This window comes from Eulemur rufifrons, chromosome 9 (assembly GCF_041146395.1).
Source record: "Eulemur rufifrons isolate Redbay chromosome 9, OSU_ERuf_1, whole genome shotgun sequence".
Taxonomy (NCBI): domain Eukaryota; kingdom Metazoa; phylum Chordata; class Mammalia; order Primates; family Lemuridae; genus Eulemur; species Eulemur rufifrons.
The window spans coordinates 39,738,251-39,765,706 of NC_090991.1; the positions used below are offsets into that span (position 1 = coordinate 39,738,251).

Here is a 27,456-nt window from a genome sequence, read left to right on the forward strand (position 1 = left end):
AGGGATCACTGAGGTTACAAGTAATTTTAGAGATCAGCTAGCCCCATACCTTTTTAATACATCGATTCTAAAATGCCAGCAAACTGGAGTATACCACTGATTTAATAACTTTGTAGACTGGGGATGAGGAACCAGTTGGCAAGTTTCTTCTGACATTCTAGAAAACATGATTTGTTTTTTTTTTTTTTTTTTTTGAGACAGAGTCTCACTCTGTTGCCCAGGCTAGAGTGAGTGCCGTGGCGTCAGCCTAGCTCACAGCAACCTCAAACTCCTGAGCTCAAGCAATCCTCCTGTCTCAGCCTCCCGAGTAGCTGGGACTACAGGCATGTGCCACCATGCCCGGCTAATTTTTTCTATATATATTTTTAGCTGTCCATATAATTTCTTTTCTATTTTTAGTAGAGATGGGGTCTCGCTCTTGCTCAGGCTGGTCTCGAACTCCTGAGCTCAAACGATCCGCCCACCTCGGCCTCCCAGAGTGCTAGGATTACAGGCGTGAGCCACCGCGCCCGGCCTAGAAAACATGATTTGTATAGGAAAGAATGTAAAAGGATATAAAAGACATTAATGTTTTGGGGGGTAGATGGAAAATGTTTGCCTTATTTTCTAGTGTTTCTATAATGAGCCATGTAAGGCTTTTATAATATAAAAGAACAAATTCCTTTTGAAACTTCATTAGAGCAGCCCAGTAACATCCCCTTTTCACCTGGAGGTACTTTGTGCTATTTATCTGATCATTGTGTTAAACCCCTAAAATTCGGGCAGTACATGCTCATGATTCCAAATTTCTTTTTTTTTTGAGACAGTCTCACTCTGTTGCCCAGGCTAGAGTGCCATGGCGTCAGCCTAGCTCACAGCAACCTCACACTCCTGGGCTCAAGCGATCCTACTGCCTCAGCCTCCCAAGTAGCTGGAGCGACAGGCTACTCCTGGCTATTTTTTTCTATATATTTTTAGTTGTCCAGATAATTTCTTCTTTTTTTTTTTTTTTTTAGTAGAGACAGGGTCTCGCTCTTGCTCAGGCTGGTCTCAAACTCCTGAGCTCAAAGGATCCGCCCGCCTCGACCTCCCATGGTGCTAGGACTACAGGCATGAGCCACCACCGGCCTTCCAAGTTTCTTAAAGGGGAATTCTCTGGCACCAGTGGCCTCCAGCAGTGATGTGCCTCCAGCATATCTACCATGTAAACATAACCACCCTCCAACCCAGGTGACCAGCTCCCTCTCACACTCTTAACTACTGCCACTGTCCCCAACACTCATCTGTACGTTTCAGCTTCCAGCCCTACACATTCTCACTACAGTAACCTGTGTGTGACTAAAATGCCTCTACTTCCTTAACCAGTCTGTCTTATGGGAGAACAGATTTTGACACACACATTCTTCGCTTCAAAAATGTCAAGGAACCTTTACCCTCAATCAGTGCTTCCCAGGCTGGAGCCATTGAACTAATAGTGAAGTGCCTGAACAATTTTCAAAACACCAAACAGAAATCAGCAATGAGCTGTCCAGACTTAAAACAGCAGATTCGTTGTCAACTCACTGCAGTAAGGCTGTTTACCATCAATAAATGATAGGATGGTCTAAGTAGCAGTAACCCCAAAGGCATGTGCACGCAGTGGTGGGGAGGTCTCAGGTGCTGGGACACAGAGGTGTGTGCATTTGGGGAGGAAGGAGACACTGCAGAACTACCTGGACACGCTGCATCACAGATGCAAGCTCTCTGCACCACACTCTTCCACAGTTCAGTGTCCTTTCAATCTAGGGGGCAATTTCTGCCACTCTCACCAGTCTCCTGTGCTTCATCTTAAACCTGGCAAACAAAAGTGAGCAGTACACACATGCCATCAGTTTGGAAGGTCACAGTGCATTAAGAGCCCATGATTGGATAAGGCCTGGGATTTTGTTCCAGCTATGCCATGACTGGGGCACTCTGGACAAGTCACTTGGCCTCAGTGGAACTCATTTTCTTTCTTTCTGAAAAACGAGTGGTTTTCAAATTATAATCTATGGCATTCCTCAAGGACTCCAGGGAAAGAGCAGGGGGAAGATCTGTGAGAGACAGAGGGTAGGGTTCTGAGGCCCCTACCCTGCCTGAACCAGATCTTCCCAAATGCTTTACACATTACCCTCAATGTATGAGGCTAAAATGCCATCTAAACGAAGGCTTCTAGCACAAAGCTGGAACTTTTGGAAATCATCTAATCCAATCTCACCTGCAGGTTCAACCACTCAAGGAGCAACCTAACATTTATTTACACTAACATTTACAAAGCAACTTCTAAGTGTTGGGCATTTTAAGTATCTTATTAACCTTCACATCAATTCTAGGATATGGGTATTATTTCCATGTTTACAGTTGGGAAACTAAGGCTCAGAAAAATGAAATGACTTATCCAGTCACAAATGGAGGTATGAGGATTTGAACCCAGTGATTTATGTCTCAAAGCCCTTGTCCTTTCTTCTATACCGCTCTGCTCGCCTTTTCAACCATATTAACCCCACCTCTTGAACTGCTTAAACTTCCCTCTTTTTTATTTTTAAAGAGACAAGAGTCTCACTCTGTTGCCCAGGCTGGAGTGCAGTGGCATGATCGTAGCTCACTGCGGCCTTGTACTCCTGGGCTCAAACGATACTCCTGCCTCGGACTCTCACATGGTTGGGACTACAGGCACACACCACCAGGCCCAGGTACTTGTTTTTTCTTTTTTAAGAGACAGGGTCTTGCTGTTGCCCAGGCTGGTCTCAAATTCCTGGCCTCAAGTGATCCTCCCACCCCCACCCCAGCCTCCCGAGTATCTGGGATTACAGGCACGAGCCATCGCATCCAGCTTCCCCAATCATTTTAGAAACTAAATCTGAGGAGTCAAAAGGGCTTCCTGCCAAAACTAGTAGCTACCCACTTCCCCCATTCACAGACCTAGAAACTAACAGGGAGGAAAGTGAAGGTGTGGGACACACGACACAAGAGTTTCCTCTCAAGCTTGCTGTTTCCCACTAACTAAATCACCGTCGTTCCTTTAATCCACACCTCTTAGGTTTTCCAGATCTTCCACGGTCTCTTCTCTTCTCCCTCTTTCACCTTCTCCAAAAGTGTACATTCCCATGCAGACTAAATCAGAGGCTCAGTTGTTATCAAGTTCTGACCACTGGCAGGGGGACATGAGTTTACCCCTCAGCTCTCCTATCATTTGTGCCTCCAAAGAGTCCTGTGACGAATGCCCTCATGTAGGTTCCCACACCTTTCCCGCCACACTCCACTTACACACAACTCCAAACCCTGGATCCCCTGCTGAAAGTAAACACTTGGCAGTGTATTCCTGGATGAATGCTCGGGGGCTGAAAAGAGAGGGTGAAAAGCAGGAAGCAGAGAGTCTAGAGAGGAAGGTCAAACCAGACAGACACACCCTCCTTGGATGCCTCAGATCCCCTCCATCTGAGGCCTCTAAAGTACGCACAAACCCAAGACATGAGTGATGGTTAAAAAAATTTGGGTTTTATTGTTTTTGCTAAACAATACTAAAAAAAAAATTTCATTTTGAAGGCAGGGCTTGAATTATTTAATTTTGATCCATTTATTTAATTAAAAAAAAAAAGGAAGGGGAAGGAGATCATGGCCAAAAAAATAGTTAACCCCCACCACACCCCCAAAGCTCTAGCCAGTCATACGAGCATCACCCATATCCCACTCAGTGCCTGATGATCAAATGGTGGCATACTCTGCCCCATGAGTCCGCCTGAAGGCACAGGGGCAATGGATGCCAGTTTGAGCTCTCAGCAGGTTAGTCAAACCAGACAAATTGGTGGGCTAAAGTCCAGAAATTCTTTCTAGGTTTTCTGCCCATTGGCTGAGCAAATACAAACTGTCATAAGCTTGTAAAATTAAAGGGGGGTAGAGGTGGGGCATAACAGCAGGAAGATGGCAGAGGAAGAGAAACTGTAGGTCACCCAAGCTTTTTCCTGGGCTTGTGGCTCTGGATATGGATTTCAAGAGAAGTCAGGGTAGATGGACTCCAGGTTTCTTGTAAAAGAAAACCATCCCTCAAGGAGGAGGAGCTGAGATGTGCCATGCAAAAGAGCCCTTCCTGCAGAGGCACAGGAGAAAGGGCAGCTGACTCTCCCATTAGGAGAGAATGGTAAGGAGGTTCTTCTAGTACCGTGAAGTAAGACAAAAGGCAGAGGGAGAATCCTGAGGTTTGGGCCAAATGTGAGACTGATACACATAAAAGACTAAAAAGCCATCAGGAACCCTCAAAGGCCAATCCCATCTGCATACACTGGCTCTATGAAGTGCTGCAGGAGGTTCGTGCTGTGAACTCAAGTTAGTTGCCTGGCTATGGGGGGTGGGGAGGGCAATACATTTTTATTTTCAGAGGGATGAGGTGGGAAGAGTGGCCATGATCTAGTAAAAAGAGACCTGCAAGAAGCAGAAAATATTTAGAGAACATTTTAATATATATTTTCATATATATATTTAAAGTTAAGAAAAATAAAACTAATTCAAGCCATGCCCTGTGCAAAAAAAGAAAAAAAAAAAAAAAAGAAAAGAAAAACAAAAGAAAAAATTAAAGTGAGACCTCTGTCTGCTGCTCTGGTCTCAACTTAAGAATCACAGTCAGCTTGTTACTTTTATTTTGGAAGAAAAGATGTAAAAGTTTCTTTCAATCACTCGGAAGGCAAGTGTAGCCACTTATAAAAACAGAACGGCAGGAACAGACTAGGAAAGGAAAGTCAGAAGTAAAAGGGCAGAGCAGGAAAGAAATTTCCAAAAATAAAATTAACAAGGTGACTGTTCCAGAAGGGGGCTGTGAAAAGGACATGGTGGACCGAAGTCTGTTAGTCAAGTAATGATTCAACTTTTAAATTATTCTCTTGTTCTTTTTTGTTGGGTGTTTGTTTGTTCAAGTCTAAGATTTGGAAATGCTGACCCTCTGTTAACAAGAGCCAACAGGACATATAGGATCCCTTCCCTCCCCCGGCCTGCCTCCGCTGAAGCCACCACCACCGCCTCCTTGGCTGGATGCTGGAAGAGTCCTCCATGTGTATGGACTCAGGATGACAGGGCAGCCTCCTTCTGTGGTTGCTGGGCTTGTGAACGTTGCAGTATCTTTTGGCTTTCCACGTCTCTAAAATGTTTTTCAACCTGGAAGAGATTAGGCGACCTAGGTCAGAAACGGAGACAGGCAGGCAAGGTTTCCCAAACAATCCAGTCTAGGCTTCAACAGCCCCCGTGCCCCTATTCAGATCCCCTCGCCCTTCCCAACCATAGGCAGGCGAGGCCCTCTTGTTTCAGCCACATTTTCTGCAGCTTCCACTAAGACTGGTTAGAAATTGAATCTACAAACTAAAATATAAAATGAGGGGAGATTAAAATGGCCCAAACTACTCCTCCCTTCTTTACACAAGTACAGAATGCACAGCTGGTGGGGAATTAGTCTTATACTTTTCACATCTACAATGTTGGTCTCTCAATATCCCTCAGAGGAAAAAAAAAAAGGATAGGAGTGATTTTTTTTCAAGTTTGTTTTTACAAATGCTATAACTCAATCTAGTAAGTCAGGTGAGATAAGAGACACCAATAGCAACTGGTTTATACCAACCAGCCCTAGAAGGGCACCTGCAGCTGAGAAGAACCCAGCCTGGGACGAGAGGAATTGTTGAGGCCCAAAACCACGGAATGGTCTGGCTAATTCCAAAAAGCCACGCGGCAAAGGACACAGGATCAACCACTCACTTTATTCCACATCGCCCATTGGATCCATCCCCACGGAAGTGTCTAAGCTACAGCGGCAAAGCCCCAGTGTAGGGAACAGGGAAGCCAGGCAGGGCTGCTAGAGGCGGCAGGGACTGTAGCACAATGTCCTGCTCTGATGCTGGAGGAGGGTAAAGGCCGAAGAACCCTCTCTCCCCTACAGTTTCCCAGCTCCTTTACTTACTATTTTGCGTACATGGCTCAGTGCACTCCCCTCTTTGCCTTTACAGTTTTCCACTTGATATGGGGGTGTAATAACAACTTCTTCCATGACTACGATGTTTTTTTCTTGCCATTTACAGTCTTTAATGCTGGAAGGAAAAGAGAACAGGTGAAATGTTACCTCTTGTGGGCACCTTGCACCTCTTGCCTGTTCTGGAGTAATAAATTACTCCAGAAGACTGGCCCCAAGTTCCCAGCTCACCACTCAGCCAACAACTAGATGCCAGCAGCCCCTAGACAGGAGTAGCCAAGAAACATGCCTGGGCACCACTGGCTAGGAAAGCAATGAAACTCATGCACATTATTCCAAGAAGAGCCCAGAACTGTTACTCTGAAGCATCAGGGACCTGCAGAACCACAAAAAATTTGACAGTAACCCAGAAGTGCAAACTAAATTCAGTTACAAATAGACAACTAGGCTCAGGCCACTAGATTCAACTTAGATAACAGCCCGGGGCAGAGGCTGGCAAACTTTTTCTATCAAGGGTCACTTAGTAAATATTTTAGGCGTTGCAGGCTATATGGTCTGTGTCACAACTACTGAACTCTGCCACAGGAGTGCAAAAGCAGCCACAGACAATACATAAACAAATGAGAAGATCTGCCCACTGGAGTAGTTTGCCAACCCTTGGCCTAGGGAGAAATATCACCTTTACAAAGCCAAGAAAACAAACTACACATCTTATTGTGATCTATACTCTGCCCCCTATCACCTACAATGGGAGCCGTTCCTCAAACTGGCCCCGCTAAATTATCAGACAGCTGGGCACTTGCCAGACTGGGAAACGCATTCCAGTTCACACTTGGGGAACCCCGGGGCAGCTGATGCTACTAAGAGATTCCTTTGCATACCTGTAAATGTTCAGACAGTCACACCATGGCCTCAAACAGCTCTGATGCCAGCTGCCATCTGTGCACCAGACCCTGGTTAAATAGGGTAACAGAAGGCAGCGGGGGGGCAAGGGGTGTCAAATGTTCCAGTTTTTCAGCAGCTAGGGAAGCTAGTGGAGAGTCAAATGACTTCTGCTGTGACAAAATGCCTTTTAAGAGGTGGTAAGAAGTGGCCTTCTGCTCTCCCTAACTCCCTGTGTTCATTTCAATCTACAATTGGGAAAAGTAATATAGATCTAAGTTTCCCTTACTAAAACTGTCTCAGCTTTTAGAGAAATGTACAAGAGTAACAAAATAATAGAAGAGAAAGACATCACTTGTTCTAAATTATGGGCTACTAAGTCTGGAAGGGACTCTTAGGGATAATGTAATCCAAAACTAAGTAGTACAGACAAGAAATTGAAGCCCAGAGAAGATGACTTGTCCATGATTATACTATTCTTCTGTGTGGAAAGGTGGCAACATGCACCCACAGCTCTGGATGCTGGTATACTGCCAATGCTACCCACTTCCCTAGGAGACTTTTAGGAAGACCACCACCCAAAAGTCTGCCACCAGACAGCACAGCCAAATAGCATCACCCCTCTGCCAGGGACCCTTTGCTCCCCCAACTCACGTCTTGTGAATGGTCTGGAAGAGCTGCTGGCCCTCTAGGGAGACACCAGCGCTGATTGCATAGGCTTGGCTCAGCTTCTCCTCTTTCTCTGTCCGTGCTTTGCTGGCAAGCTAGGGTGGGAGAGAGGAAAGAGACTCAGAAAAGCATTCATCTTCATTCTTCCCAACAGTCAGGATCTAAGCTGAGGAAAGGAGGCCAGGAAGGACTGGTTTGGAGGAGAGATTCCATTTTCTCAGAGATGAAAAGTGAAACAAACCAAAAAAAAATCCACAACATACCTGAACTGTTACTGCTATTTCTAGCAAACATTCCTTCCTTCCAAAACTTACTGAGTGCTTCCCACATGCCAGACACTCACTATGCTAGAGATACAGCCTGAAGAGGGGTGGGGGAAACAGACTTTATACAAGTAAGCAAAGGCATCAACAAGATAATTTCTGACCGTGGTAAGTGCTAGGAAGAAAATAAAACAGGGTAACATTATAGAGTGTGACTGGGGGGTGATGTGATGTGATGGGAAGTGACGATCAGAGATAAAAGGTAATACGTCCATTTCTATTTCAAGGAGAAAATTAAGAATTTTTATCAGCCACTGTACTAGAGCCTCAGGTTTAAAAATTAATGTATACCAAACCTTCACAAACCACAATTTGGAGTTCTAAAGACTCTATTTTCCCAGCACCATTATCTATGGGGAGCCGGGACTCAAGTAAACCTAATCTCCGGTATCATTCATCTTTACCTGAGCTGAAGGCAACCCCATCCTGCCCTTTAGGAAAAGGAAAGGTCTGAATTCTATCTCGTGTCTGTTCCTTCACTGCCCTCTGGTGGAACAATCACAAACTGATCAAAAGAAAATCTAGTAAAATCTGGTAGTGTACTAAAATCTAGTAAATTCCACCCAACATTAGGTACCCTCTACCCTTCAATGCATATGGACCCTCCAGCACATTTCTGGTCCCCACCCTACATTGCTGGTTGCCAGAGACTCCAGAAGTAGAAATTTGTTTGAGTATAAGACAAAATAACATGCTGGCCAAGGTGGTTAAAACAAATGAAAGGCAAATAATGCACCTAAAAGTCAAACAAATGATTTGGAGATTTTTCAGATCCACGAATATAAACAGCCATGTATAATGATGCTGCAGCACACTAAATGCACATGCGCAAACACATGTGAGCAATTTGTCCCCAAACATCAGCTCCTTAAATACAAAGAGGGATTATTCCTCCAACAATGTTCCAAAAGTACCTAGATGCTTGGAATCCTGAAACATTTATATGCTGCTTTTATAGTGACCTCTCAAACAATAAACCAAACACAGTTTTTATAGAGGGGAAAAAGTAAAAGTGTCTAATTATTTGTTGGTAAAATGAACCACTTTACTAAAGCTTAGGTTTGACTATGAAGAGGAAAAAAGGGGGCCTGCAATCAACTTAGGGGAAGCTGAGTAGTCTCATCTCTGCTTAAGTTTCAAGGATTGTCTGAGGAAGGAGGAGGGGATGTGAACGCAGAAGGGCTACCTCATAGGTGTGGTCATTTCAGCCTTCACAGGCAAGAGAGGGAAGAAAAGCAAAACTCTGCAGTGATCTGAAGCCAGAGCTCCTTTCTCACATGGTCTCCAAGACATGGGCAAATACAGCAGCGACATATAAGTAATCTTTTAAGCATGGCTGCCACCCTGACCCCACCAGGCTACAACACTACAGACAAATAATGTCCAGGGCTGACAGCATTCAGAGCAGCAGCAATTCCAACTGTGACAAGAAAGCCTCATGGCTTGACAGCACTCAGTGTCTAGTGAAAGACAGCTGTTGACGGTGTATCTTAAGCAACAAGTAACACTTACTCAGGCACCAAGAAAACCCTGGTAATAAAGAGGAGTTTCCTTAAGTCTCACCTTCCAAACAACCCCTTAGAAAATCTGAAGTCCTTAAAGAAAAAGGAAAAACTGGAGGGTAGCAGAGCTCCTGGGAAGCAGCTGGTGGTCAGGCAGGCATTAACCTCATGAGCAGGACAGAGAATCTCACTTTGAAGTCTCAATCCTGTTTAAAAGTGTTTATCCCTGAAAACCAAAATCATCTCCCAATGCTGGGTCAAAGCTGCTTCTATAAAGCTTGTGTTGACTAGATAGTCTGAGTGCTCAAAGAGTACAATGTCCTTGTCACCTACATAGTAGCTTAAAAATATAACATCACCCCATTTAGTAAGAGAGGAACTGGATCAGAAAACCAGGCATCTATGCAGATCGTTTAAGAATGGAACTGACAAATTAAGCTAGAGGAGGGGGGAAAAAAAGCTGGGAGAAGAGGCACTTTTGAATTTTTGCCAGAAGCAGAATAAAATGGATATAAATCTCAGCCAGAAGTGATTATTTAGTTTAGACAGTCTGAGTAACAATGACACACTGATTATAGAACAATGATTTCAAAATGTACACCCCCTTGCCCCCTTAAAATACCAACTGTGAAGTCTCTAAAAGCTCTGAAAGCAAAGGAGAATGGATTAGATTCTCTATTTTAACTTTAATGCAAACAGATCCCAAATGCTGAATGACGTAAGGGGGCTTGTAAAAGTCAGCAGAAATGAGTGCATGCTGACTATGTCCTTCAATTTGCCCCCAGGATCCTCAATCTGCAGTTCTGCTTTAGGGATCTGGACTCACTGCAAACCCTGAAACTTCCACCTGTCAGTTTATAGGCTGTATTTTCACGGCAATCTGAAGAATGCTTCAACCTGATATTCAGCTACAGGGATCTGCTTTTACCAGGAAGTTGTACAGGTAGGGTAAATTTCTCCTACAGAGGATCACATCAATTAAGCATGGGACAGACTGCTCTCACAAAAAGAATCTAGAAGTGTTTCCTTTCCAAAAATTGGGATCAGAAGAGGAGAGAGATTATCTTGCTCTTTTTGGGCATGAAAACTCATGAAGAATGTGGATAAGCCTTCTTTTGTAAAGCAAATGATTATCACTCTACACTCAAGTTAGCTGTTGTACAAATCTAAATTTTCCCACATGTTTTTGTAAATGACTGTACGCCTATAAATGGTCCAATTATTCTAAGTTAGTAAGTTTATGGGTTACTGTCAAACCACCAGAGGGAATCAACAAAAGCTGCCCTCAGTAGAGAAGATGCAGGGTGTGCCTTTTAGGCTTGGGAGGGTCATCAGGATTGCAATTTTTAAAAATTCAATGACTACCACCCACGCTACACCCATTTTAAATGCCAATATGATAGCTGCTGGCCTCACTACCACTCAAAACCGAAGCACTAACTGGTTAGCATCCCAAAGAATAAAAGATACCAAGTTTAAGAACACACTGGCTTCAGGGTAATCACCCTGTAGTCTTCCCCATGTACACATTAATAATACACTTCTATGCCTGTTCTCCAAAAAAGAAAAAAGAACACATTGAGTTCAGGCAAAGCTACAAATAATCTGTTACCAATGTGCGTGGCTTAACTGAAATGACCGCACATGACAATCTGCACTTACCTGCCTTTCCTTTCACTCTGTACGATTCCCAGTGAAAACAAAGTCATTCCTTGTATACTAACCAGGGCCTCCTCCTGTGCCCATTTTATACATAGCACCTTGATGTGGGCAAAGGAGAAAAGTGCATGAACTTGATACCAAAGCACATCAATATTAAAAGGCTTCTAATCATGCCTGCTGCTGGGTAACCCTTGAGTATGTTGATTTAATGAACAACGAGGGTACATACCTCTTCTGCTCAGTGACATGGAGGGGAAGAGGAAAAAGCCACAACAACAAAATCCAAGCAATATGCACTTCATCTTGTTATTTAGTCACCAGCTGGGCCATCTTGTTTCCACATACCCAGACCAGGAAGGCACAGGTGTGGTGGGAAATCCAGAGGGATTCCCACTACAAGTATTTAACAGGCTGAGACAGCTGATACAAAAAGGGAAGCAGAGAATCCAGAGAGGAACCTGCTGGGTGTGACCTACTGACTCCAATGAGCCACTGTCAGTTTGTCTTCCCTGTGTATCTGGGTCTTCCAACCAGCTGCCCTCACAGAGGGGTTAGGAAGCACTGCAGCTGCTGCCCAGAACTGCTGGTGATGCCTGAAACCTGGTGGAGGCCCAGGGATGGCAGAACAGAGCGGCTGAGAGCAACTATCTTCCTAAGGGCCCTTGTTTGCTCCTTCTGTTTCAAATCTGGGACAAGCTCTTGGAAAGCCCTCATTCTTAGCTAGCAACAAACAAGTTCTCAAAAATATTTCTTCCAAGTATCAATATCCCCAAGTCTCCCTGCTCCCTAGCTGAAAGCTCCTGAGCATTTCTAATAAAATACTGTTCCTTACAACTCGGTAGTTAACGAACTCAAAAAATACAGTACTCAACTTAAAGTTATCTAGAATATCTAACAATGAATCAAAACATTGCATCAGGCTGGCTGCACTGGCTCATGCCTATAATCCCAGCATTTTGGGAGGCTGAGGCGGGAGGATAGCTTGAGCCCAGAAGCTAGAGACCAACCTGGGCAACAAGGTAAGACTTGACCTCCACAAAAAAATTTTTTTTTTAATTAGCAGGGCATGGTAGCACATCCCTGTAGTCCCAGCTACTCAGGAGGCTGAGGCAGGAGAATCACTTGAGCCCAGGAGTACCAGGGTGCAATGAATTATGATGACGCCACCACTACACTCCAGCCTGGGCAACAGAGCAAGACCATAGCTCAAAAAAAAAAAAAAAAAAAAAAAAAAAAAAAACAAAAAAACACCCAAATCTCAGATACGCTTCTAAAAGAAAAAACAAAAACAAAACAAAACAAAAAACCAAAACACACACATACACAAAAAACCCACATGGAATCGAGTAGGGGAATAATGGTAGAGCCAAAGATGCTTGGCAGTGAACACTAAAATTCTAAGAGCCAACTTTCTTGGCTGAGTGACAGCTTACACCATGTTACCAACATAGGCACCAAGCCATCCAATTTACAAATATTAAAGCATTTAATCCTTACAATAATCCTATGCAACAGGTAATAAAAATACTCTCACTTGATAGACGGAGAAACTAAGGCACAGCTATTAAGAAACTTGCCTAAGTTTGCCAAGCAACAAGTGGTAAAGTCTGGATGTGAACCCAGGCAGTCTGATTCCCAGAATGTGTGTTCTTAACCACTGTACTACACTTAAACAGTTCCACTTAAAAGAAACAGGTCCGTGCCTGACAAAAACAAGATGGTCATAAAAAACGAAAGTTTAAAAAGAAAAAAAAAAAGAAAGAACTCTAAATTATTGTTGAAAATACTTACAAATTCGAATGCAAAAGAAAAAAGTATTTTAAAAAGAGAAAATATTGTAAGACTCAGATACCACCTTTTTAAAATCAGTACATTCTGGCATTTACACCAGATAATGTCCCCACCACAGAACATAATTGTCTGCCTTTTTAATGAAGGGCATCTCTTCCAAAAAGGGCCCTAGTCTCACCCTAAACCTCAAGAACATCCTTTGTTTCTTTTGTTAAGGGTAATTCACAGGATACTTCAAAGAGAACAGATCCCGAGTGAGAAAGCATCTCCGGCCAACAAGCATAGGGATATGCCCTGGATCTATCATTTTCGGATGTTCCAAGACTAGAGTAGACTCCTGCACTTGAACGCTAAAGTACGTTATGTGCTTAGTTATCATGAAAAACACTCTGCAAATCCAGAGAGCCACATTATTACCTCAATCCCAGGTTTCTACAGGATACTTGTAAAAAAAAAAAAAACATCATATTGCTACCACATAATACAGAACCAGATTCAAGTCCCAGTCAATACACATTATAGGCAATGTTTTATCTTCAATCTAGTTTAAAATAAAAACTAGATGTCAACAAAGTCACCCTGGGCACAGTGGCTCATGCCTGTAATCCCAGCTACTCAGGAGGCTAACCCAAGAGGATCACTTAAGCCCAGGAGTTTGAGGCTACATAAACTACGATCAAGCCACTGTACTCCAGCCTGAATGACAGAAAAAAAAGTCAATAGTTTCTGTTAGTTATTTGTAATTATGTCACAAAACACTATTCATAGCTATAACAGACAACTAAACCTCCTGGACACCAACAGAATAATTTCCTAGTCCTGAGACCCTGAAACCAAGTACTGTTGTCAAAACTACCTACCATGTGGCCCTGCCAGAGAAAACTGGCTGGGATGTAAGCTGAAATTTGACCTCAACAACTTATCTCTGAGAAAGCATGCTCAAATTAGTCTCAAATTAGCCATCTCACAGCATGGTCGTGAATTAAGGGAGACAAAAAAAAAAAAAAAAAGCACTAAATGAGCTGTAAAGCACTGTACAAATATTAGTTGTTATTACTCTAATAACAACATTATTATTATTAGCAGAGAAGGTGGCTTGTGGGTCATTTCAGAAAAATCCATACCCAGTAATCTAACCTTCCTTTAACCACCGAGCTCATGTTGCTTTTTCTTTCTAAAGATAAATTTTATTGTATATATTTAAGATATACAACATGTTATGATACATATTGATAGTAAAATGGTTACTACAGGGAAGTAAATTAATATATCCAACATCTCACATAGGTACCCACCTTCTATAAGAGCTGGTAGAGAAGGTCATAAATCCTAAAGAGAATATCTTCCAAAAAATAACTGGAATAATAAATTGGAAAATGCTTTTAACTTTATCATCCAAAATGGGAGGCTCCACGTGTGGAATAAAAGAACTGATTTTGTTCAGTGACAGAGCCATGCACTGTCGTTTCCTGAGCTCTGAAGAGAGTAGAGAAAGCAAAGCAGAATGGAAGAGCCACCTCCTTGTACCCCAAAACAGAGACTCCAGCTCCAACCCCTTCCTACCACTCACAAGCTACACAAACCTGCGCATGAGACATGTAACCTCTCCTGAGACTTAGCCCACTCACCTGCCCACTGGGGTAATGCATATTAGCTTGATGTAGCCATTCCACAATGTACACATACATCAAAACACCATCATACATACCATAAATATATAAAAATTTTTATTGTCAAATGAAAAATAAAGTGCTACATGTGCTCTGAAAAATAAATAAATACTGGCCCTTAATAATCTCTTTCCTCCCTTCAGAGAACAACCTCCAGTTCAGCTCAGTGACAGAAAAGCAAGTTTCTAAATTATAGAAATGGACTAACTGAGCACTCCCAAACCTGCTTGATTCCACATAACTTTTCTTTAATGCCATTTATTCAAACCCCTCCTTCATTGTCACATCTGAGAAGACTTCCCTAAAATGCTCACTACTCCGTGCCAAGGGTTGGCAAGCTACAGCCTGTGGGCCAAATTCAGCCAACCACCTGTTTGAGTCAAGTTTTACTGGAACACAGCTATGCCCATTTGTTTACATATCGTCTATGGCTGCTTTGCTACAAAGGCAAAGTTGAGTAGTCATGACAAAGACCATATGGCCCACAGAGCCCAACAAGATTTATTATCTGGCCCTTTACAGAAAAGGTTTTGCTGCCCCTGCTATCTGCTGTCACAGCACCTTGCTCCTACCTCCATTAACACCGAGTTAAGTGCTATTGTCCCTCACCACTCCCAGCAAATGTCAGATTCCTGAGAGCAAGGGCAGTGTCTTAATCATCTTGACATTTCCCAGCACCTGGAAGGAAAGGAACACTAGAAGGAAGATAAAAGAAGAAACAATGACTATTAGAGGTTCACAGAACTAATTGTAAAACAGTTCTCAGAGGTTAAGTGACTAACAGTGTGGTCACAGGATTCATTAGCAGCCCTGTAAACTGTAAAAAGATTGCAGTTCTTCAAACTCCCTGTATCCTACCACAACACACTTTAGGCACAGTGTATACATCCTTTAATTTTCCAGCTTAGATTTGTACAATTTGCTTCAATCTCCAGGGTAGTTTCTGGTATTTACCTAAGCTAGTCTTCAAATTCCACTGCTAGAATTTGACTGCACCACTTGTTTGGGTTTTTTTTTTTTTTTGGCTCAAGCCTGTTCTCTGCCAGAAAACTGAACCAGTTAAAATACTCTCTCTCCTCTCTCTTTTTTAAGAGATGAGGTCTATGCTCTGTCGCTCACGCTGGAATGCAGTGGCACGATCACAGCTCACTGCAGCCTCAAACTCCTGGGCTCAAGCGATCCTCCTGCCTCAGCCTTCTGAGTAGCTGGGAGTACAGGAATACCCCTCCATACATTAACACATCAGGGTCAAGATATGGTCAAGGGTCCTGCTAACAGGCTAGGTTCACAAACATAGACCACAAAGTAGCTATCAACTACCCCAGGAATTTACTCATACTTGGGTTTAACCCTCAAATCACCAGAAAGTCATAACGTTATGCTGAATCTTACCTGTCAAACTGATAGAACTCAAAACAAAAACAAAGTCAGGTTGAGCACGGTGACTCACACCTGTAATCCCAGCACTTGGGGAGGCCAACACGGGAGGATAAGTTGAGCCCAGGAGTTCAAGACCAGCCTGTGCAACAAAGTCAGACCCCATCTCTACAAAAAATAAAAATAGCTGGGCATAGTGGCATGCACCTATAGTTCTAGCTTGGGAGGCTGAGGAAGGAGGATCACTTGAGTCCAGAAGTTGGAGGCTGCAGTGAGCTATGATCATATCACTGCACTACAGCCTGGGCAACATAGTGAGACCCTGTCTCAAAAAAAAAAAGTCAATTCTTCCCTCAGTGTGACATCATACCTAAAGGTAAACTCTATCAGTTTCTTTTAAAAGTGAACCTTGTGACTTTTTTACCTTTTCAGCCTTACCAAGCCCCTCCACCCCCAGATACCATTTTATCCATGGCAGCCAACTCTTTCTTCACTACCAGCGGCTGATGATAAGCTCTTTGAATCTCTTCTTCCTGGTTCGATTCTATCACTCACTGCTTGTCAGTAATGGTCAAATGGGTAATAAATGGATAAAAGAGGCTAACAAATCAGTCAGTGGTCTGGTAAGGGAGGTGAATGCCTAAACTCTGTATTACCTGTGGATTTCAATTTCCCATGCTTTGTCTCTTTTCATGTTGACTGCCCCTTCCTCTAACATCTCCTCCAACTCAACAAAGTGATAAGACTTACATCTCATTTGATGCACTGGATGCATTCATCTGAACAAACGAGTACACACGTTGGCCTTGGTTGTGTCAACAAGTTCCTTCCTAAGAATCTCAGAGGTGGGAAGCACAGCCTCCTAGGTTCTATGACTGCTCATTCTAACCTTCAGTACACAGGCAAGTGCTCAGTTAACTTTGTTACCCTATAACTGCCCTGGAAATTCATGTTAATTCTGGTCACTAACAAGAGGTCTCTTAAAAACATCTTTCAATTATAAGATATTACATATTAATGGTATTCAGTACAGTTTTGATTTTCCCCAATCTTGGGCTGGCAAGTTCCAAACTCTGATTGAATGTCAGATCCAATGCTGGAGAGGACTGACAAAGCACAGCAGATCCTTGAATAATGTCATTTCGTTCAACATCATTTTGTTATAACATTGATGAGGAAAAAGAATCAATTCCTGGCTGGGCCACTGTCTGTGTGGAGTTTGCACTTTCTCTCCATGTCTGCATGGGTTTTCTCCAGGCGCTCCAATTTCCTCCCACATCCCAAAGATGTGCACATTGGGCAAACTGGCATGTCTAAATTGTCCCAGTCTCAGGGAGTGTAGGGGTGTGCATGAGCGCGCCCTGTGATGGAATGGCATCCTGTGTTGGTTCCCAACTTGTGCCCTGAGCTACCAGCATAGGCTCTGGCCACCCTCAACCCTGAAGTGGAATAAGCGGTTGATAAATCAATGAATGAATATAAATTATTGTTATTTGTCAAGTCTATGATAATCAGCCAGGTACGGTGTGCCTCATGCCTGTAATCCCACCACTCTGGGAGGCTAAGGCACGAGGATCACTTGAGGCCAGGAGTGTGAGACCCTCTCTCTAGAAAAAATTTAAAAGTAAGCCAGATAGGCAGGGCGCACTGGCTCACGCCTGTAATCCTAGCACTCTGGGAGGCTGAGGCGGGAGGATCACTCGAGGTCAGGAGTTCGAGACCAGCCTGAGCCAAGAGCAAGACCCCGTCTCTACTAAAAATAGAAAGAAATTAGCTGGACAACTAAAAATATATATAGAAAAAATCAGCTGGGCATGGTGGCGTATGCCTGTAGTCCCAGCTACTCGGAAGGCTGAGGAAGGAGGATCGCTTGAGCCCAGGATTGTGAGGTTGCTGTGAGATAGGCTGACGTCACGGCACTCCAGCCCAGGAAACAGAGTGAGACGCTGTCTCAAAAAAAAACAAACAAACAAACAAACCAGGTGCAGTGACTCCACAACTGTTGTCCCAGCTACTGAGGAGTCTGAGGCTGGACGACTGCTTCAGCACAGGAGTTCGAAGCTGCAGTGTGCCATGATCACGCCATTGCACTCCAACCAGGGTGACAGAATAAGATCCAGTCTCAAAAATAAACAAAGCGGCCGGGCGCGGTGGCTCACGCCTGTAATCCTAGCACTCTGGGAGGCCGAGGCGGGTGGATCACTCGAGGTCAGGAGTTCAAGACCAGCCTGAGCAAGAGCGAGACCCCGTCTCTACTAAAAATAGAAAGAAATTATATGGACAACTAAAAATATATGCAGAAAAAATTAGCCGGGCATGGTGGCACATGCCTGTAGTCCCAGCTACTCGGGAGGCTGAGGCAGGAGGATCGCTTGAGCCCAGGAGTTTGAGGTTGCTGTGAGCGAGGCTGATGCCATGGCACTCTAGCCCGGGCAACAGAGTGAGACGCTGTCTCAAAAAAATAAATAAATAAATAAACAAACAAAGTGTATGATAATCATACAAATACACAATGACAAATGACATGGTATAAAAGCACTCAGCAAGCCTGCCATATTTATTATTTTTGAATTACATCGTGGAAGGAGGTGCTCCTTACAATTTTCACTTTCTAAATATTTATGCCTTGGTTTAGCCCACCACTACAACTGCTGTCACTCAATGGTTCAACAAAAATTGGATAATTATCTTTTATTAATCTTCCTTAAATGCACGTATAGCTCACATTTAATTCAATATTTAATATTAGAATATGTAATATCTGGGTCTTTATTTAGAAGTTTGGTGATGTTTTTCTGACCAGAAATGTGCCGTAGGAACTTTTATTTACATCAATTAGCTTGCGGTAAAACTAGTTTCATCATCTGTCATTTTGCTTAAAGTCGAAGTTTCTGAGAACCTACCAACAAAGTTCAGTGAGGACCTACTACAACAGCATCAGTGTTCTTAGCTGCCTTCCCTATGTCTCACTGCCCTCCCTCCTGTCCTTATCAAGGAGCATCAGCTGGCTATGGATAAAAAATTTGGGAGGGCCAGGCGCGGTGGCTCACGCCTGTAATCCTAGCACTCTGGGAAGCCGAGGCGGGCAGATTGTTTGAGCTCAGGAGTTCAAAACCAGCCTGAGCAAGAGCGAGACTCCGTCTCTACTAAAAATAGAAAGAAATTATATGGACAGCTAAAAAAAATATATATATATATAATATATACATATATATATACACACACACACACACACACACATATATATATACACACATATATATATATAAAAATTAGCTGGGCATGGTGGCGCATGCCTGTAGTCCCAACTACTCAGGAGGCTCAGGCAGTTGGATTGCTTGAGCCCAGGAGTCTGAGGTTGCTGTGAGCTAGGCTGACGCCATGGTACTCTAGCCCGGGCAACAGAGTGAGACTGTCTCCAAAAAAAAAAAAAAAAAAAAATTGGGAGAAATAAACTAACATCTGCCTGTTCTAATCAACTTGACCTAAATCTCATAACAACTCTATGAGATAAGTCCTAACATTAGTCCATTTTTACAGCAAGGAAAATGATGCTTAGTAAGGTTAGGAGGCAGAGAAGTGACTTTAGAGACTGATCTGCTTAGTCCGGTCCTAGGTTCTTTCTACTAGACTACCCTGCCCCTGACCACACAACATAGGTCTTTCTCTTTACTTAGAAACATTACTTAGTATTATAGATATCTGGGTACTCCCTTCATTTCCCCAAACTACTCTACAAGTTCCTTGGGCTAAGCATGCAAAAGTAAGAAAAACATGGGATTGCTGTCAAAACATAAGACCTGAGTTCAAATCCCAGTTCTATCCCTTACTAGCTGCAGAGCTTTAAGCTCATCACTCATCCTCTCTGAGCCTCAGTTTACTCTTCTGTGAGATGGCAACTATATCCACACTGTAAGCATTGTAGTTAGGATTAAATGTGATATCTACCTATTGCTAGTTCAGGGCATGACACATAAGAACATTGGTTCCCACGCTACTGCCCATATAATCTGGAACAAGTCACTTACAGTGATAAACCTGGTTTCTTATCCATTAAACTAAAAGAAAAAAAAAAACTCTAAAGATCACACAAAGTGGATGGAGGATGAAATGAGATGTGTCAAAGCGCTTTATAAAGCACTAGAAAAATGTCAGGTATGATCCCCAGTAGAGTGTACCACGATGCTTTGCACAAAATAGATTTTCAGTAAATGTTTGATAAATGCTACATAAAAGCAGCCCTGGTAAATGCTGACATGTCCCAAATCATCTCCTGAGAGGACTACAACCCATGGGCAATCTTTATCCCCAGAGTATAAGATGCTGAGTCAATTCAAAGGAACTTGTTAAAAACACCCTACTTTACTCTACCATGAGGGTCCTAGGGCTCTCTTCTTCAAGTAGTATTTAAGCCTTCCTCTATGAAAGAATAAACAAAGAATGAGCCACAATGGTGAATAACCTGAACCTCATTTATGATTGGCTTTGGTATGCTCTTGTACTTTATTGGAATACTTCTGTCTTATCAAACATTTTAACAGGATACAATGTTACTATGAAGAAGATAAAATGATATTCAAGACTTTCCCCTTCTGCAACCCCATTGTCCTCTCCCAAAGTCCTCTGCCCTCTTCCTCGTACATCCTGCTGGGGATAGACATAAGACTTCTTCGCCTGCAGCAAAACTGCCAGTCGAAAGCAAAGCAGGACAATTTCCAAGAAGTTGCTAGCTTATACCTTCTCAAGTTGAACTGCTTGTTATTAGGTATTTCCTTTAAAAGGCCTTCTCATCCATTTCCTGCTGGGTTGGGGTAAACAAATATCCAGTTTGTATCAACAATTCAATTAAGCAGAGCACTTAGTATGTGCGCAAGATGCGCCAACATATGATGATATCTTCCACTGAAGGTACAGTACACAAGTAGTACTCCCCCGGACTGAAGTATCTGAAGCACTACACACTTCAACAGTTTTCTTCCAGACATTTAGTTCCTTTCCACATGCTTAACAATCCTCCATTTTAAGAAAACCCCAGATCCACGCTCTTAAAAATCAGATGAACTTTTCATGTCACTCAAGCAACATATTAACAGCTGCCCAGATTAGCCGTTTTCAGTTCAGCAGGCTCTAATCCTAAGTGAATCTCCGAGGAAGAATCATAAAGCATCCTAAAAGGTTGACTTCAAGGGAAAACTGATATAGCTTACTCATAAACATCTCTGCAAATGGAAGAATGAATAAATAAAATCCAAAGAGAGCCCTCCAACCTAATTTTAGTTTTTAGTTTCTGACTCCTCTTCCCAGTAAACCTTTTTCAAGACTTGGCAAGCAGGCCACTGAGTAAGAAAAGAAAAGATTTCTGGTATTCCCCAAGCTTTTACTTCCTGCTGCTTTCTTAAAGAGTGGGTAAACAGTTAGTTTACAACAATGCTAGTAAACAACTAAAACTGACTCGCAGAAAACAAAATCCTATAGGCAAAGATAATTCACAAACTAAATAACCAAAAGCTATTTATATTTGAGGTCAAATATAAGAAAAGAACTACTTCTTATTTCCTACTAAACAGTCCCACCCACCACACTCCAGCCCCTCTAAATGGTGGCACTTGTTGGATCACAAGGGCAGAAACTGGTATCTTTTAATTTTGAGAAAATCATCCCTCTTTCAGATAATCTTTACTACTCACCAAAGGTCCAGTGACAGAATTCTCATACCCTATAAACACCAAAGGAGGGCCGGGCGTGGTGGCTCACACCTGTAATCCTAGCACTCTGGGAAGCTGAGGCGGGTGGATCGCTAGAGGTCAGGAGTTCAAGACCAGCCTGAGCAAGAGTGAGACCCCATCTCTACTAAAAATAGAAAGAAATTATCTGGCCAACTAAAAATATACATATAGGAAAAAAAAAATTAGCCGGGCATGGTGGCACATGCCTGTCGTCCCAGCTATTTGGGAGGCTGAGGCAGGAGGATCGCTTAAGCCCAGGAGTTTGAGGTTGCTGTGAGCTAGGCTGACGCCACAGCACTCACTCTAGCCTGGGCAACAGAGCGAGACTCTGTCTCAAAAAAAAAAAAAACAACAACAAAAAAAAACAAAAACAAACAAACAAAAAACACCAAAGGAGAATTCAGAACCTATTTTGCTCTTTTAATATACCAGAGATAAATTATTTCATTCAAATTTTTTAAAATTTCATGAGCTAATATGCCGGACATGGTGGCTCATGTCTGTAATCCCAGCACTTTGGGAGGCTGAGATAGGAGGATCACTTGAGCCCAGGAGCTGGAGGATGCAGTGAGCTATGATCATATCACTGTACTCCAGACAGGGCAACAGAGCAAGACCCTGTCTTATTTATTTATTTATAAACAAACAAATAAAATTTCATGAGCTAATAAAAGACCACCCAAACAGCTCTTATACTCCAGTAGGAGGTATCTCACCAAGCCAGAGTTTCAAAAAAATCTTTAGGATTCCAAGATGGGACATCCTGCATACAACAACAGCCTTCAATATGAAACCCAAGACCCTTCTTGATCTGTCCTTGACCATCACTAAAAAACATGTGGCATTTCTCCGGAATCTGACAAGAAGGGAGCTCCAGATCTGAGGTAACTACGTTCACTGGCCTCAGTCACCCTCTATGGTTTCAACTGCCTAAGTTTCCTTGCTTTGCTGAGTGTAGCGAATACACCACATTCCCAAAAGAAACAAGAGAATATATACATTATTATAAGCTTCCTCCAGAGGGAAAAACTTCCACACTAATTCAAGAAACTTAAGGAAAAACAGCTGTTACTAAAATTGAAGGCATAACTTATTCATCCAACAAAATTTATTAAACACCTACTCTGTGCCAGGTTCTATATAGTCAATAGTGTACAAAACAGGTATGGGTCCCATCCTCACAGAATAAAGTTTGGTGAGACAGACATCAGACAAGTAAACAAACTATATACGATTATAATTACAAAAAAGCTATAAGGTAATCTTACATCCCAATTTGCACAAGACACACTGATGTATACTACCTGTTGTTCCAGTGTAAAATAAAAGCACTTCCCTTTATGCTCAAAAATGTCCCAGGATGGACTGTCAACGATATGGTCACCTTAGCTGTGAAGGACAAAGTACTATGAGAGAGAATAATGGGGCAAATTAATTTAGCCTGCGTGATCAAAGATGACTTCTTGGAAGGGATGCCATTTAACCAAGTCCCGATGGATAAGGGTCCAGTCATTCTGGAAAGAAAAGTGTTCCAAGTACAGGGGACAGCACAGGCTATGATGACAGAGTTTTGGGCATTATTATTGCTGATCAACATAAACTTTGGCTAACTGAATGGAAGAGTTAAGTGACTTGGGGCACAACGAGGTGGCTAACACATGTAATCCTAGCACTTTGGGAGGCCAAGGCAGGAAGATCACTTGAGGCAAGGAGTTCAAGACCAGCTTAGGCAATAATGAGACCCCGTCTACAAAAAATGGAAAAAATTAGTTAGGCATGGTGGCATGTGCCTGTAGTTCCACCTAATTGGAAGGCCAAGTGAGGCAGGAGGATCACTTGAGCCCAGGAGTTTGAGGTTGTAGTGAGCTATTATGACGCCACTGCACTCTAGCCTTGGCAACAGCGTGACACCCTGTCTCAAAAAACAAAAGTGACTACGGGGTTCCCAGCCATCAATTTGTGCATGCAAAATTAAAATATCCTCCCAGCTCATCTAGTGGTTACAATAAAAAGTAATATAAGATTAAAATATCCTAAACATCTAACTGAGTTAGATCTCAAAATTCAAACATAAAGACATGTATTTATTAAACATAAAGATATGTTTATTCAAACATAAAATGAAACTCTAAGGCAGTGGCTTTCAAACTTTTACAGGTCATGAATCCCTCTGAGAATCTGAAAAACACTCCAGATCTTCACCCAGGAAACACGTATATTCATGTGCACATACATTCACAAAGACGCAATTTCAGGAGGTTCACAGGCACCACCATCACCCAAACCCACCACCACAAGAAGTTCATGCACGGACAACTTGGAGTCGAAAAGAAAGAAAAAAAGCCCTCTTTCACAAAGGACAAAAGCAAGATCTCAACTACTTGGGCATTAAGATATTTAAGATCTACTGAGGATATTGAGGAATAAAGACAAAAACTAAACATATTTTTTAAAAAGACATCAGAACAAGCAATTGTAAGTCAATACTTAAATGAAAAATAGACAACAATGTATGTATCTACAAGAGTCAATGAGACTCATCGTTCCCACAATTTTGGAGAGCCAGACCTGCCCTTGAGTCCTTACCTTACTAACATTGAGTGATGCTAGGGGAGGAGGGGTTTCTGTTCGGTCATTAATTATTTCCACTTCTGAAACATACTGTAAGTTTATGAGCAAGATGTCTGCGTGATTGGGCTTTCCACTGGAAGAGGGACATTCTGGTGAGAAAATAAAGTTAAGGAAAATAGGGCAAGCAGAGGCAGTGACATCACAAAAGGGGCACTGCAAACACGATTCACACGAGGCTTGTGTAAAAGGTATGCCAGGAGCAAGAGGATCTCACAAGAACCACCCAAACACTACCCAAAATTGGAAGCCTCAAAAGGGTTTCTGCTACCTTTGCTCTATTAGTTTTGTGGAGAAGCATATGGCAGTTTTAATGCCTTATGCATACTGTTTGTCTTGAACCTATGAACCACATGGAAGAGCCAGTAATTTCTGTTCTTGGTATAATTCTCTCTATACCTGTACAGTGCTCTTTTACTTTTTCAGATTTGAGATTTCCCACTTTGCAGAAGAGAAAACTACAGCACTGGAAAGAAACTCACCCGAGGTGACCCAACTAGTTAATTCATTCATTCATTCACTCACTCATTCTCCAACATTTACTAAGAGCTCACTGCATGCCAATTAAAAGTAGAGTAATCCCTACTTCCGAGACCCTTCCACCTAAACCACTAATGTAAAGGGTTATTTGCTCCAGGTGTAACCTACTATTTTAAAAAAAGGCAACATTCTTGTATAATTAGTTTCAGAGGACATCTTCCTAAACTACAAATCTACCACTATTGGTTAAATGAAATACCTGACACTCAAAGGTAGCAGACTCAGTAGGAAACTTGGTTTTGAAAGATCCCAAAAAGGATTACTTCTCCCCCAAAATCCAAATAAACCCACCTGTAGCTCAAATAAAAGGGGAAGCAGTGACACATTTATTCCACCAAGGAAGTGTTTTATTTCCAAGAATGAGTTTCCTGGAGTAATTTAGAAATCACTGCCACCCCCAAAGAAGCAGGCCACCTCTTCCATTCAATTTAACACTGCTACTTTCAAAAGGGAGGCCACAACTACGGAAAAGTCAGAACTCCATGTGCTGGACTGAACAAGAGAAAATAAGAACTTACTCCTTCACCTGTAACCCACATATCCCTACATAAGCCCCTGAAAAACGTGGCAAGCCCTCTCTGGACCAGGTTTCTAATGTAAACATCCCCCAAACAGCAATCTCCAAATGACGGAGGACCCTAACAATCAGCGCCCCCTCCCCATATACAGCACCACACATACACACACATCAGCAAAAAAAAGCCACTATCTCCAGTTCAGATACAAACTCTGCCCTGCAGTTACTCTCCCCAAAACCAGGCAAGGCCCATTTGGTCACCATCCCACCGCCCTTTCTTGGGTCAAATCCTATCACTAGGCACCCCCTCCTAAATTCCACACCCTTGCCCTATTAGCAGTTCCTTATCCTACACACCCCCTCCCTGTAAGATTTTATTCGCCCCCTTTCCATCCGGGCTCCAATCCACCAGCCCCCTCCCACCACCACCCCCTCCTCTAATCACTGTGGCTCCAGTTATAGCGTTCCCCACGAAAAGCCATCCGCGTGTCAAGCCCCCCTCCACCCACCGACCATCGGTAGGGGTCCAGCTCCGGCAAGGGGTAAGAGACAGGGTCCCCAAAGCTGATCGAAGGGCCGCGAGAGGGGGAGGGGAGCTCAGGGCCGCGCGCATGCGCCCCGGGCGCCGCGGTAGCCGGTCGCCCCTAGGCCCGGAGAGGGCCCCAGCCGCCGCCGTCGTCCCCCACCCCCCCCACCACCGCACCTACACGCCGGCCCGGCCTCGGGCTCCACGTAGGGAAGGATACTTAAAGCCAGCATTTTGGACTGGTAGTCGAAGGCTACCACCTCGCCCTGCAGCCGCTGCTCCTGGCACGTCCGGCACGACACCTGGCTCCCAACGCTGAAGTACTCGCCCGGAGGAGCCGCCATCTTGGGAGAGCAGCCGCGGCCGGCGGCGGCGGCGGCAGCAGCGGGCGAAAGCCGGGCCCCCAGTGAGCGCCGCGACGCGACGCGCGGGACGTGCTGGCGTCACACGCCGGGGCGTGGCCTGGCGCTGGGTGGGGCGGAAGCCTAGGTGGACGAAGAAGGAAGAGAAAATAAAAGGGAATCTGAATAATAATTTCTGTGCAGCTGCGTCTACTTGGATAAGTGCTTGTAGGGTCCACTTTAGAAGTTAAGGATAAATGGCCTACATGGAATGAAAAGGGGAAAGAGGAGGGAGCAGTCTTCATTATCTGCACACCTTAAACACAAGAGGTTTTAATGAATCAACTCTATAAAATAACAACATATTGTCCCCATTTAAATATGAAGAATCAGAGCCCCAGAGGACTTAACGAAACTCACTCAAGTTGATCATAACTAATTACAAAGTGGCAGTGGAAAGAACATTAACTACAGAGTTAAATAAACCAGAATCAGAATCCCAGGTCAGCCACTTAACTAAACTATGTGACCCTGAGCAAATTACCTGATCCTTTTTCTACATTGGCATGTATGTTATCACTTACTGAGGATTTAATAGCCCTTTGAGGTAAGAATCAATATCCTCATTTTACAGATGAAGAAACTAAGTCTTAGGCTAAACTTGTCCAGGATCACACAACTGTCAAGGACATAGTCTGCCTGTTTCCAAAGATGGTACTGTATATTGCTATACTGTATTAAATAATAATACCTACCTCATAGAATAGTTAGGAAATTTAAATGAAATCACATGTATACATGCATGACATGTAGGAGATCTTTAATAAATGGTTGTTCCCCATGACCACCCATCACCCTTGGAACTCAAAGACACTTTCCAATCTCCTTCCTTACCCTGTTCCCCAGAAAGCCAGGCAAAAAAGGCAAGAATGAGATGCAGGGATAGTGACAAAGGGAGACTTGGCAGAGGGGCTTTGGGCTCCCCAAATCCCTTCTCATCTGATATATAATGTCCATCTAATATACAAAAGTTTTCTTAACATTATGTAAAGTACTATGCAGATGCATTTGCAAGCCCGACCACCACTAACTGCCATCCCTAACCCACCCACCCCGCAATATAGAAATTTCGGAGCGTCACGTATAAGAAACAGGTTGACCATTCTCTAGTGCAAAGGGAAGCAAAGGGCCAGTCTTGGCATTACTTAACCTGAGCAAAGTTCAGAACTATTTCCTTGCCCTGTAAGAAGCACAAACTTCCTAGTGTTGGAGGTATTGGCACAATCATTGTAATAGGAATAAAAATCCTGCTCCCTCATACTTGTGTTGTTTTCAGAGAACTTTCATGTTTCTCCTCC

General features: G+C 43.1%; 1 protein-coding gene across 2 annotated transcripts; it reads right to left on the reverse strand.

The window, feature by feature from the left end:
• Window positions 1–1,030: 1,030 nt before the first annotated feature.
• Window positions 1,031–26,795, reverse strand: LSM12 (LSM12 homolog). 2 transcript variants are annotated; one of them, XM_069482675.1, is made up of 6 exons: window positions 26,643–26,795; window positions 25,978–26,242; window positions 24,133–24,266; window positions 7,481–7,590; window positions 5,936–6,062; window positions 1,031–5,142 (listed from the first exon to the last, which is right to left on the reverse strand). In XM_069482675.1, exons 2-6 carry the CDS (start codon window positions 26,099–26,101, stop codon window positions 5,050–5,052), a joined length of 588 nt encoding a protein of 195 aa, XP_069338776.1. In that variant the 5' UTR covers window positions 26,102–26,242; window positions 26,643–26,795; the 3' UTR covers window positions 1,031–5,049. The 2 variants fall into 2 exon arrangements, with proteins under 2 accessions (XP_069338776.1, XP_069338777.1); XM_069482676.1 differs by lacking the exons at window positions 24,133–24,266; window positions 26,643–26,795 and having other exon boundaries at window positions 26,018–26,183.
• Window positions 26,796–27,456: the final 661 nt, after the last annotated feature.

What these genes read in the sequence shown, in the direction of transcription:
- LSM12 (XM_069482675.1), bottom strand. Translation starts at nt 26,101, where the DNA reads ATGGCGGCTCCTCCGGGCGAGTACTTCAGCGTTGGGAGCCAGGTGTCG. An exon ending in CATCACTCAATGTTAGTAAG is followed by an intron (nt 7,591 to 24,132) that starts GTAAGGACTCAA and finishes CTCCCACCCTAG; the next exon opens with CTTGCCAGCAAAGCACGGAC. An exon ending in TGAGCCATGTACGCAAAATA is followed by an intron (nt 5,143 to 5,935) that starts GTAAGTAAAGGA and finishes AATCTCTTCCAG; the next exon opens with GTTGAAAAACATTTTAGAGA.